The sequence below is a fragment of the Macrobrachium rosenbergii genome, chromosome 37 (genome assembly GCF_040412425.1).
Source record: "Macrobrachium rosenbergii isolate ZJJX-2024 chromosome 37, ASM4041242v1, whole genome shotgun sequence".
NCBI classification, from domain to species: Eukaryota; Metazoa; Arthropoda; class Malacostraca; order Decapoda; family Palaemonidae; genus Macrobrachium; species Macrobrachium rosenbergii.
In genome coordinates, this window is record NC_089777.1 from 34,764,887 (window position 1) to 34,778,639 (window position 13,753).

General features: G+C 42.1%; 1 protein-coding gene across 4 annotated transcripts in view; it reads right to left on the minus strand.

Moving 5' to 3' along the window:
- Positions 1-13,753, minus strand: part of LOC136825478 (thyroid transcription factor 1-associated protein 26) — a 123,295-nt gene that overhangs the window by 39,276 nt on the left and 70,266 nt on the right. For all 4 annotated transcript variants that reach the window (XM_067082008.1, XM_067082010.1, XM_067082009.1 and 1 more), the window contains exons 2-3: positions 5,146-5,260; positions 2,763-2,861 (exon numbers count right to left, since the gene is read on the minus strand). In XM_067082008.1, coding sequence (XP_066938109.1) covers positions 2,763-2,861; positions 5,146-5,230 — 184 coding nt within the window. In that variant the 5' untranslated portion in view covers positions 5,231-5,260. The remainder of the gene's footprint in view (positions 1-2,762; positions 2,862-5,145; positions 5,261-13,753) is intronic.

Sequence of the window (13,753 nt, forward strand, 5' to 3'; positions counted from 1 at the left end):
TTATTACATCACGTAGAATTTTAATGACATTAATTTTTTTATGTATATAGCACATCATTCATTAAACTTCATACCCTTATTTATTGGTCACATCACTTCATTTTATTTATTAATCATTTCCTTCATGAATTCATAACTTTAACATAATTTATTTTTTTTCCATTACGGCGCTGAATGGCCTTGTTGGCCCCAGTGCCTGGGCTTTTGCCCTAAATATCATACATCCATCCATCCTTCTTCCACCGAACACCAACCTAGACTTCTATGCAGAAGCGTCAGATCTGGGTTTGGGGGCGTTTCTAGGCAACCAAGAAGTGTCAGGAAATTGGTCCCAGCAGCAGATTTGCTGGCACATCAACCTCAAGGAGCTGACAGCAATTGACTGGGCCTTCAGCATTTTGCATCAGTAGTCCACAATCAACTAGTGACCATATACTCAACACTATGGCCCTGACATATATAGAGAAGCAAGGGGGGATGTATTCATTCTCCCTTTGCGAGGCAGCGAGAACTCTCCTTTTATGGGCAGACCACAACCAGACCAAGCTGGTGATGCAGTTCATCCAGGGCAAGCTCGATATCCCTGCAGACAGGTTGAGCCATCGCAGTCAGGGGCGGCCCACAGAGTGGACTCTTCATCTGCAGGTGTGCAAGGACCTGTGGAAACTGTGGGGGAGACCTCTCATAGATCTGTTTGCTATGTCCAAGAATCATTGTCTACCAGTCTTTTGTTTGCCAGCACCAGACCCTCTAGCATGGGCGATGGATGCCATGCTGCAAGACTGGTCACACAAGGAGTTCTATGCTTTCCCACTGTTCTGCATGATACGGGAAGTCGTCAACAAGTTCCGCAGCCACATGACCATCACGATGACTCTAGTGGCCCCATTCTGGCTGTGACAGGAACGGTTTCCGGATCTCCTCAAGCTGCTAACAGACTTCCCAAGGTAGTTACCACAGAGACCACGTCTGCTCAGAGAGCTCCACTTAAGGCGGTTCCACCAAGGACTGTCCACTCTGGCCCTGACAGGGTTCAGACTGTCACGAAACACTTCAGACAGAAGGGGTTTACAAGAACAACTTCATGAGCAATTGCAAAGTGTAGATGCCTCTCTTCCGACAAGGTCTGTCAAGCCAAGTAGACAATCTTTAGAGCCTGGTGTAGGTGACATTTTGTCTTCTAAGACATCTGTAGCAGACACTGATGATTTTCTCCTGTACTTCAGGACATCCAGGGGCCTTTCCTCCTCTACGATTAGAGGATACAGGGCTATGCTGAGTTCGGTGTTTCGGCACAGAGGAATGAATCTCTCAGCCGATGAAGACCTGTCCGACCTCTTAAAATCCTATGATACCTCCAAATCCAAGGGGCAAAAGGCCGTCTCTTGGAATTTGGATGTAGTTTTGAAGTGGCTCTCAGGACCTTGCTTCGAGCCTCTTTGTTCTGCTTTGCTACAAGATCATACCAGGAAGACCCTCTTTTCTCGTAGCATTAGCGACCACCAATAGGGTCAATGAGGTGCACGCTCTTGACAAGAGAGTTGGATTTTCCCAAGGTGATGCCATACATTCATTCATCTTGAGTTTTTTTAGCTAAAAATGAAGACCCACCCAAACCCTGGCCTTGTTCCTTTCACCATTAAAAGCCTGATGGAAATTCTGGGCCCAGATGAGGAAGAGAGAGTTCTGTGCCCAGTAAGAGCACTGAGGTACTACTTGCACAGAACGGAGAAGATTCGAGGCCCTATCAGTAATTTATGGTGCTTGGTTAGAAATCCATCTCGTGCCCTGTCCAAAAACAGCTTGTCTTTCTTCTTGAAGGATCTGATCTCTGAAACCCATTCTTTGATTGGAGAAGAGGCTTTATCGTCCGTCAGAGCTTAGGCTCACAAGATCAGAGTGGTCTCCACGTCATTAGCCTTCAAGCACAACCTGATATGGAAACTACTTTTGAAAATTGTAGTACTTAAGGGCCGTTATCCATGGCTAGCATGGTGTTGGGGGACGAAGCGTAGGAAGCTTTTCTTCCTTCCTTTTCTCTTCACCTTGAACTTAGGTGTTGAGTCGTAAGGGGAGCCTGGGGCTACTGTGTACCTGGAGACCCACCAGTCTTAGTTTAAATGGGTGGGTGGTGGTTTATATTTTATTATGGTGTAAGTGATGTTCGTGTTTTTTGATTCTGGTCATTTGGTTTGCGAGTACTGTGCCCAGGGCAGGGGCAACTGGCTACTTGTATACTTGGTTAGTCACCAGGTTCATCCCTTGCTGCAAAGTACCCACTGATGTAGAGGTGTGTCTGGACAACTGGCTCATTATCATCCATAATATTTTGGGGTAGAAAAATCCATATCCCACCTCCGTGTCAATTTGGGATTCAGCAGTGTAATTACTTAGTAAGTTACATAGTAATAGTACTGTCATAACACATATCAGAAGAATTTACTGTAGCAAGCATATGACCTAGTATTAACAACAGAATGAGAGAAAGATGTTTTAGAAATGTCTGCAGGATGTAAGACAAATTGATAGTGAACGTAATTTGGTAGAAATTGCCTTCAGGTGGTAAGCTTTATCAGAAAGCAATGAAGTCTTGGTATGGCTTCTAGAGGATAAATTTCTTTAGTTCAACTCCCAAAGGATGATTTCACTAAGTTCCATCAAAATTTGTTAGCATAATCCTGCTAACAGGTACAGTGTGTCAATAACATAACCTTAACCGTTTTGTTGAGGGTAATTAACATAAATGCCCTTCTAAAACTCACCTTGCATTAATCTTTTCTGTTCTTTTCTTTCTTGCCATTTTTTCTCCTTGTAATACTGTCGTACAAAGGCCTTCTTCTGCAAAAGTGCACGACCATGACCTGAATGGAAGAAAGATTCTCACTAAAACGAATAGAGCACATCTTCATGAAATAAAGATACAGTAATCTCTCTGAATTTTTTGCTTTGCTTAACAGAAAACTATGGATACAATGCACCCACAAATTACTACCTCCATATACCAAAACTCATCTTTAGAAAACTAAGGATACAATGCACCCATAAATTACTACCTCCATATATACCTAAAATCATCTTCATTCTTTTGAAAAACTCTTAGTTTAAGGTGAACCAGAAAAAAATCAAATGCATTTGTTGGGTGATAAAAGAAAAATGACCTTTAGTGTTGTCTTCATTTTGACAAAACACTAGTTAAATATCTTTTGTTATTTAAAGTCAGGATCTGAGTACCCTAGTCAAACACTAATAAACTACTTCACATTGTATCTGATGATTTGTTGTTTAAACTTTGTCATCTTTGGTAATGTACTTTATTACTTTGTATTTGCTGTGTATTACCTTCCTGGCATTAACAATCTGTCTTGTTATCTCAGGGTAGGTTGTTTTCGTGTATTTTTGTACTATTTTTGTGGTATCTGATATGTATCAATTAGGCCTACAGTATTTTGTGGGCATAATGGTTACCTAATAATTTACCTTTCCAGCTGATTTAATAATCTGAAATTATGCCCTCATATAATCAATTCTGTTTAGTGTTTTTTGTTATGCTATACTGTGTATGCAAGCAAACCTTTCCTGGTTTTGAGTTTTTTTGTAATCTTTACATTCAGGGAGTGACATTGGTGTTAGGGTAGCCCACAGAATTATTAATATAAAATATCTATGGGTGGCAAGAAAGAGGAAAGTACCTGTGAAAAGGAAGAATTAGTCAAGAATAAAAGAGATGTGGGGATAATCTGATAGATGTACCTGAATGTACTTGACCAGTAAATGAAATGTTTTTGTAAATACTGTAATAATAAAGAAACCTGAGAGAGAGTGAAAAAACACCAGGAAATGATGGAATCACTGTAGAGAGACTAGCTGAAAATGAAATGACATTGTCTGAAAATTGCTGTTTTGAAGAAAATGGAACAAGGAAACAAACCTGATGATTGAGAATTGGAAGTCATAGCGAAAAACAGAGACCTGATAGCAAAAAACAGAGACCTGAATGAATGAGGTAACTATAGAGGCATTGCTTTTACATCAGTTGTAATGAAAACATTCCGTATGCATATTCCCATTAAGCTGGAGAAAGAATTTATAAAATGCCTAGAGATGAACAAGTAAATGTTAAAACTGCAGGACTTGTACAGATCAACTATTTTTGAGAAATATTGTGGAGCAGTTTATGGAATTTAAAACTCCATATGATGGCTTCTGTTGAATATGAGATAGCATTTATCAGCATCCACTGACCAACAATATGGAAAGTCTCATGTGACTGTAGTATTCCTGCTGAATATATAAAGCTAATTGAAATTATCCATAAAGTAGGATGGTGATGGAGTCTCATCAGTTGAATTTGCAGTACATGGTTGGTGCTCAAGTCAGTGTTGCTTCACCTTTGTTGTCTGCCCTTCACATGGATTTTATAATGAAGAAAGTGATTGGACATGGGAGAGGTTTAGATGGAATGATGTTAGAAACTTGACAAGCATAGAATTTGCAGATGATGCTGCTTTAAATAGCAAAACATAAGATTTAGAAAGCTTACTTAACAGAATGCATCACTTCTCCAGGTAGATGGGGCTTGAGAAAAATCCAAGAAAAACTGAAGTAATGTATTGAGGACAGAGTTTGCACAATTGGATGAAATAACACTAGTTGAGAAAGGATAAATAACGTTGAATCTCAAATATTTAGAAACAATCATAGCCAATACAGGTTTTCCTGAGTTGGAATTTAGTGAGAATGAAAAAAGGTAATACACACAGTGATTTATAGAAGAACATTTTTATTTTGAGGAAACTACAAAGAAGAAAATTACTTTGTCTAAATGGGTCTTGTGGAACTTATCCTGAGGATGTAAGATCTTGTAGGATCAAGTTGGTAAAAAGACATATTTTTGTTAATCACTGTTTTTGTGCTAAGATCTGAATGCATTCTGTTTCAGCAATGAAAATAGGTAACAAAAACTTTATTCACTAATAATATCCAGAATGGATATTCATTTGTACTGGTTTATTTTTTAGCATACAGCACTAAAACAAGTACGGCAATGGTAAAAGAAGAACTCGTATTACTGTACCTTGTAATTTTATGGGACCAGAATTTCTATTTATGATTTTAATCAAATCCACTTCCATTTGTACAACATACCTTCTTGTTGGCTGCCATAATTTTTCTTGTACTTTTGTTTGAAGTAAGCTCTCTTATTGAAAGTTTTTTTGCCATTTGAATCCATGTTTTACTGCAACAACTGGCTACATATAATCTGCAAGAAATGTACAACACTGAGAATCAGCCTTTCACAGAATTTGTTCTTCATTATGAGAAATACAGTATGAGAAAATTTTTAAGTACTGTAATTTGTATTTATTCCTAGTTTACAAACCAAAGCTTTTAGTGTAAGAGTATTCCTTAGCTCAACCTGGAATTGGTCATTGAAACCTTGGTAACGCAGAGGGATGTTTGAGGTGGGAAATATGATACAAGGCTGTGGAGGTTGTTTTTTATTGGCCTAACTCCTGGGCAAGGTGTTCTTTGCTAGAGAGTAATCAGAACTCCCATAGGCTATATGACCCCTGAATAAAGTGTATACTTAAATATTTGTGATTAAAATAGTAAATATAGTAAATAATAAGAAAAAATATCACAAAAACAAAATGCATGTATTCACAAAGATTCAGTACCATATTGGCAGATTACAATAGAGTTAAGATAAGTGTTGTATATCAGTATTACTCATATTTTTTCTCTTCTCAGATGATCCTGACTTAAGAGAGCATTGCTCTTGGACAAAAGTAACATGTTAAAAGGGTTTACAGTACTGATAAATTGCACTACAACAAGAATAACATAAAGTAGAAATTTTTGTAAGAGTGTACCTTGCATTTTTTATGAGTTTCTTCAGAAATTCACAGTACTTTTTTTTACTCTGTAACAATGTGCAAAATGTTTTCAGGTTTTAAAGATTGAGTTTTTCTTATTTGTAATATCTGGATCCTGTGGATTTTCATGATCATTCTTTTGTATTTTGTTCTGTTTGGGATGCCATGTTTGTTTTGTGTTTTTAAAAACTGTAAACTATGCATTGCATGGTTATTCTGCATTTCTAATTATTTGGGATGAATCTTACCTGTTGAAGACAGATTACATTGTGCTGTCAGCATTAAAAAAAGGAGAAAAATGCTTAGCTGACTCAGATCGATTGTCTAGTTCACCTATTCTCTACCAGGTATATACACAGCAAGATCTAGAGACTGCATCCGTGCAGAGCAAGAAGGTAGCAGTGACTCTACCACACGTGCTTTGGGAGAAGACTGGGTACCAAGTATCCCCTGGCTGCATGCACAGTCAGTACCACTGAGTGAGGATAACCCATGCACAAAACAGTGTTACGAGGAGCCTAATACAGTAATCTGTTCTTTGGTGCTCCCTATGTTTGGTGAAAAACCAAATTAGCGGAGACCACAGGAAATCAGGCCTTAGCACTTTTGTACATTTACAACTCTTGGGTCCCAAGCAAACCATGATCAGACTAGGGTACAGGATGATCATGCACAGTTAGATTGTCCCAGCACCTGTGATTACTGTACAGCAGAGACCTGTCACATGTAAAGCCCATTTGAACACTCACAGTATAGGGACCATCCATGGACAGAGTGAAGGGGTAGTGCTGGCTCTACCATGCTCGCTTCAGGTGAAACATGGGTGGACAAGCCATGACAGGTAATCTTGTCTGAGAAGGCATGGGCTGACTCAAGGTACCAACCATGCTCAGTAGCCCGTGTTGACCTACGTACGGTGGACCTAACACCCAGCAGTGAAGGAACACTGTAGCCTTCCCTAGAAGGAGACGGGTACTCACTCAGAGCTGTACAGAGTTGTCAAGAGAGGTCCTCTACAACTGCTATTTCTTGAGAAGAAGAGGAGAGCAAAGAAGACAGAGCGAAGGAAGAAGAAACAGTGCGCATGCTTCTCCACCTTATCTGCTCATGTGTTAGCAGTCAAGAGGAGCACAAGAAGACATCCTGACTTAAACAAATGGCAAAGAAAAAGTGCTTGTTTAATAACCAGCTAACTACCTTGTTGCCAAGTTTCAACACTTTATTCCAGCTCATGCTAAGGATTATTCCTACATACATGGCCATGGTTTGTATATCTATTGGAAGGAGATAAGTAACATATACACACCAAATACGCATATGTATCTCGCTAGATCAAAACCCCAAAAAACTTCCTGTAATCAACTGTCATTCCATACACAGAAAACTCACAATGTTGCCAGCTTCTTTTAATCATTATGATCATTAGCTTTCATGCTCACCACCTCAATCTTGCATGCTCTCTCTCACTTCAGAGACAATAAAAATGACATTTTTATGATAAAATAAGATTTTATATATATTCACCAAGTAATTACATAGCTAACAGCTTCTATTAGCTGGCAGCTAAAATTTGAAATCTGCAATAGCGATTCTTTTGTTTCATTATGATGTAGGTAACTGACCCCGCCCACTTTCAGGAAAAGGAGGAACTGAGCAGAGGGCTCCAATATGTTTATGCCCAATGTCCATGTGAGGGGAGGCGGGTGGGCTCCCACTCTGTAATTACTTGGAAAGTGTATATAAAATCTTATTTTATCATAATGTCATTTTTATATAAGTAACTTACAAAGTAATTACATAGCTGATTCCCACATTGACAGGAGGTGGGGTGCATGGACTGTTCTTCCCCAAAACATTAAAAAATGTAATGAATTAAGGGAATAAAGTCTGCTAGCATTACTAAAAATGCTTGTTGTTTCCTTACCTGGTAAAAGAGTCACAGCAGGAAGTTACCTGCCTCTGGTTGTGCGCTCATCTTAAACGTAGAGATATGGCTGTATGGTCGAGTGCCATCTGCTACAACAGTGGGAGCTTCACAGCGAAGGACAATGCCGAACGCTAAATGAAGTACCAAGAAATTTTACCCCTGCCTAGGGTGCAGTACCATAAAAAACCAGATAAATACAACAAGTTACTTACACCATAAAACAATAAAACACCACCACCTACCACTAAAAAGACTGGCGGGTATGCAAGCACAACGTACCCCAGACTCCCCTAGAACTTGACACCATTAACCAAGGCGCAGAGGCGAGGAAGGAAGGAATGCTTCCTATACTCCCTCCCCCAATACCATGCCAGCCATCGATAAAGGTCCTAGGGTACTGCAATCATTAAAAATAGTTTCCACATCTTGGAGGTAATATGAGGCAAATACATACACTGCACCTCCAGTAAGTCACTTGAAGTATTGCAGAGAGTGAGAGATTGTATTTACAAGCTAATGAAGTAGCCACAGATCTGACTTCATGCGCCCTTACTTTCAAGATAGGACAATCCCCCTCTCTGTTGCGAGTGTGCTTCACGAATGGTATCCCTCAAGAAGGACAGAGCATTCTTTGTAAGAGGATGAGATGGATCCTTGACCGAAGTCCAGAGGTCGCTAGATGGACCCCCATTCTTCTCCATCCTGAGAAGATAAAACTTTAGGGCTCTTAGTGGGCAAAGTACCCTCTCAATCTCTTCCGGTCCGAGTGTATCTCCATGGCCTGAATTTCACTGACTCTTTTGGCTGTTGATAAGGCTCCTAAAAATGGTATTTTTATAATAAAATAAGGTTTCACACATACTTACCGAACAATTACATAGCTATACGCTTCTTACCTTACGGCAGTCGAAATCCCAAATTTCTCGGTGCTAGCGGCGTTGCTGACGTGTAGGTGATACGACCCCGCCCACTTTCGGGGATCCCAGATACTACTGAGCTTTGCTTGACAATTCGTTGAGCCGCCCCGTCCAACTGTGGGGAGGAGGGAGGGCTTTAATCATGTAATTGTTCGGTAAGTATGTGTGAAACCTTATTTTATTATAAAAATACCATTTTCACACATGAAACTTACCGAACAATTACATAGCTGAATCCACATTACCCGGCTGGTGGGCATATGGACTTTTAATGCAAATAAGAAAAAACTCACATTGCAAGAATGTTGTAGTACCTTGTGAGAGAGCAGCTGCAGGAGAATACTGCCTCTGGTCGGCGCTCTCATCACTTGTAGGGAACGTGGCAGTAGTGGCCAGGATCGTTCCTACTACTAGTGGGTATTCTGCAACCATGGAGGTTCACCGATGGTTGATCAGAATGAAATAATGTTCGCCCTTGCCCTCGGCTATGACCAGATTAAAATAACAATCAAAGACCATCACCTACACATAACCATAAAAAAAATTAACCAAACCCTACCATAAAAACTGGAGGGTACTCCTGGTACCGTGTACCCCCAGGCTTCCCCAAAACTCGACCACCTTCTAATCAAGACGAAGAGATAGTCAAAAGGAAGGGGAATTGGACCAAATCCCCCTATGCTTCCTTTCCCAACACCATGCCCATCACCGACAAAGGTCCTAAACGACGACAATTATCAAACGTTGCTTCCACATCCTTCAGGTAATGGAGAGCAAAAACCGATCTCGACCTCCAGAACGTAGCTTGCAAAATAGATGCTAGCGATGTATTATGTCTAAAAGCCATGGAAGTCGCTACTGCCCTAACCTCGTGGGCTTTAACTTTACACACCTGTAGAGTCTGATCTCTTACTGACGTGTGTGCTTCCTGGATCAGGCTCCTTAAAAAGAACGAAATTGCGTTCTTAGACATAGGACGGCTCGGATCTTTAACTGAACACCACAATCGGTTCGAACTTCCTCTCAAAGCCTCTGTTTTATGAAGATAAAATTTCAGTGCTCTCACCGGACACAAAGAATGTTCTTCGTCCTCTTCTCCTACTACTCCTGACAAGCTTCGAATGGAGAAGAAACGAGGCCATGGTCTCGAAGGATCTTCATTCTTCGCTAAAAAATCCTGAGCATAGGCGCACACAGCTTTGTCTTGTGTGAATCATATCTCTTTACTCATTACTTGCAGCTCGCTGATTCTACCAGCTGAAGCTAAGGCGACTAAGAATAACGTCTTCTTAGTAAGATCCTTCAAAGAAGCTGAATTAAGAGGTTCAAAATTTGCTTTAGAGAGCCAGGACAATACTACGTCTAAATTCCAGTCCACTAAACCTGGTCTCCTTGTCCTAGAGGACTCAAAAGATTTAATCAGGTCGCTGATGTCTGAGTTATTAGATATATCTAAGCTTCTATGTTTAAAAACTGACACCAACATGGATCTATATCCTTTTATTGTCGAAGTCGATAACTTCCTAACGTCTCTCAGATATATTAGGAAGTTTGCTATCTCTTGAATAGAGGTTTTAGAAGAAGTTGTGTGACTTTCTCTGCACCAATTTCTAAAAACTCCCCATTTTGACTGATAGTTTGTCCGAAGAGACTCTTCTACAGTTAGCAATAGCCTCTGCCGCTCTTCTTGAAAAACCTTTCGCTCTGACCAGGTCCCGGACAGTCTGAATCCTGTCAGAGCGAGATACGACAACCCTTGGTGATTTCTGTCGAAATGGGGCTGTTTGAGTAGCGATGGAATTTGTGGCAGAAGCCTGGGGAAGTCTACTAACATCCTCAGAGATCCGGGAACCACTCCTTTCTGGGCCAAAAAGGAGCTATTGGTGTCATCGTAACATTCTGGTGACTCTGAAACTTGTTTAATACCTCTCTGATCATCGCAAATGGTGGAAATGCATAAACATTCAGACCTGACCAGTCGAGAAGCATTGCATCCGTTTTCCAGGCTAACGGGTCCGGAACCGGAGAACAGAAAAGAGGAAGCCTGTTGTTCCTGGACGTTGCAAAGAGGTCTATCGTTGGTTGTTCCCACAACCGCCATAGATCCTGACAAACTCTGATATCCAATGTCCACTCCGTCGGAAGAACCTGATGCACACGACTGAGTTCTTCTGCTAAAACGTTGAGCTTCCCTTGCACGTACCTGGGGAAGAGGGTCACTTTGTGCAAATTCGCCCACAGAAGAAGATGCTCCGTCATTCTGTACAGGGAGAACGAATGTGTCCCTCCCTGTCTCCTTATGTATGACAGTGCTGTGGTGTTGGCCGAGAACACCGCAACTTTCTTCCCTTCGACTAGAGGGTGAAACTTTGAAGCCCAAGAAAAATTGCTTTCAGCTCCTTTATGTTGATATGAAGACCTCTCTCCTGTTCCGTCCAGATGCCTGATGTCTTCTCTTTCCCCAACAGGGCTCCCCATCCTGAGTCCGATGCATCGGCATAAAGTTCTAGCTCTGGGTTCGCTCTTTCGAGGGACAAACCCTTGTGAGCTCTTTCCTCCGACAACCACCAACGAAGATCTTCCTTGATTTCCTCGGAGATCGGAATAACAGTCGAATCCGGTTGAATTTTCCGGTCCCAACTGGCCTTTAGGTAGAATTGTAGCGTCCTCATGTGAAGACGACCAAGTGTAATAAAGGTCTCCACCGAAGCGAGAGTCCCCAGCAGGCTCATCCACTCCAGAGCCGTGCAGGACGAGCGGTTTAACAGTTTCCGTACAGTCGCAAGGAGAGAGACTATTCTCCTCGGGGAGAGAAAAACCCGAAAAGCTTGTGAGTCCAGAATCGTCCCCAAATATGGAATCCTCTGACTCGGTACTAACTGTGACTTCGCTAAATTCATTACTAATCCCAGTTGCTGTGTTAATATTAGTGTCCGATTTAAATCCCTGACACACTGGAGACTGGAGTCGGACCTTAGAAGCCAGTCGTCCAGATAAAAAGCAATGTTGATTCCCATTAAATGTAACCATCGACTTACCGGGGTCAGGACTCGAGTAAATACTTGTGGGGCTGTCGAAAGTCCGAAACAGAGAGCTCTGAACTGATAAACTCTGCTGTTGAAAACGAACCGTAGATATTTCCTGGAGCTCCGATGAATAGGTACATGGAAATATGCATCTTTCATGTCCAGCGACACCATCCAGTCTCCTGGTCGAAGAGCTGACATGACCGACCGGTTGGTTTCCATACGAAACTTCGTCTTCAGAACAAAGATATTGAGTGCACTCACATCCAGGACAGGCCTCCAGCCCCCCGATGACTTGGGGACTACGAACAGCCTGTTGTAAAAGCCCGGTGAGATGTCTTCCACTATTTCTATGGCCTTCTTGGAAATCAGGGCTTCTACTTCTTTGGCAAGAGCCAAAGCTCTTTCTGATCCCTGCGAGTATGCTGTCAAGGCGATGGGAATACTCGACAGCGGTGGATCTTGCACAAACGGGATCACATGACCTTCTCTTAAAACTGTGATCACCCACTGTTCTACCCCTCTTCGACTCCATTCCCGCCAAAACAGGCGGAGTCTTGCTCCTACAGGTGTGTGAGGGTAAAATTCCCTACTTGTCCGACTGTCTCAAGGGTGGTTTCTTACTGGCTGTGGCTTGTGGACGCAAATTAGTCCTTGGTCTGGGTTGCCATCTAGTCCTTCCCCCCCGAAAAGGGTGCTTCTGAAGAGGTGACCCTTTAGCTCCTGTAGGTGGTGTCTCCTTGGGGCGTCGCGTCGACGAACGAGTCAATAAGTTGTTGGTAGACTTTTTCTCCAGATCGGAGAGAAATTGCTGAATAACCTGTTCAGGGAATAAATGCGACTTACATAAAGGCGCAAACATGAGAGCAGACTTCTAGTTAGAAGTGACTCCCTTGGAGGTGAAAGAGCACCAAAGTTCTCTCTTTTTAAGGACGCCCAGAGTAAAAAGAGATGCAAGTTCCCCCGAGCCATCCCCGACTGCCTTGTCAGCACACGATAATACATCAAGCCAGTCTGTCGCCAAGCTATGCTCCAGAGATTGACAATCCTCTATTTTCCTTGCTAATGCAGCAATAGTCCAATCTAAGAAGCTGAAAACTTCTATTACCTTAAATAGGTTCTTAATCAGGTGGTCGAAATCAGGCGAAGAGAAGAAAATTTTCGCCTACAAAAACGCTGTCCTTCTGTTAGCATCCACCAGACCTGAGAAATCCCCTTGGGTGGAGGCAGCAACTCCCAAAGAGGGTAATTCTCCGGTAGCATAAAATTTATATGTCTTCAGTAACTTGGACGGTGGGACAGCGAAGGCGGCTTTACCAGACTCCCTCTTCTTCTCCAGCCACTTCTCCGCTTCTTTGAAGACTCTTTTCGCCGACTGCGAAAGCACTAGTTTAGGTAGACTCGCTGAAAGTACTTTCCTATCCTTAACAAAGGTAGAAGGAGGCGAAAACGGAGGAGCTGGCTCGAATTCGGATAAGAAGCCAACAAAAACTTCATCAAGTTGGAGTAAGCAGAAGAATTCTTGCGACGATCTCTCCATTCTTGTTGGCTTCTTCATCGACTGATCTTTCTGACTTCCATCCTGACGATTCTTGTTCGACTGATCCTCTCCATCCGACGTTGTCAACTGCTTGGCTTCTTCATCCGTACAAGCCTTAACTTTCTCCAATGACTTAACTAAGTCCTGAAGCTGTCTCAACGGATCCAAAAAAGCTTCTTTGTTGTTCACATCATCTCCCGATGGTGCGGGAGAAGGAAACAACTTCCTTGATGAAAACTTGCGAGTCGAACTCTCTCTCTCGTCAGCTGGCGAACGAGTCGAAACTTTCCTTGTTTCAGTCGGCGAGACGAAACTATGCGAGTCCGACACTGATACCTCGTGAGATCGCTTGCGAACAGCACCCGAACCTCTACTAGGCGAAAGATACACAGGGTTCTCCCAACAGCTACACGAGGGTTGAGGACTCTTTTCCCTCCCTCTCTTCACAGGTGATGACGAACTATCCA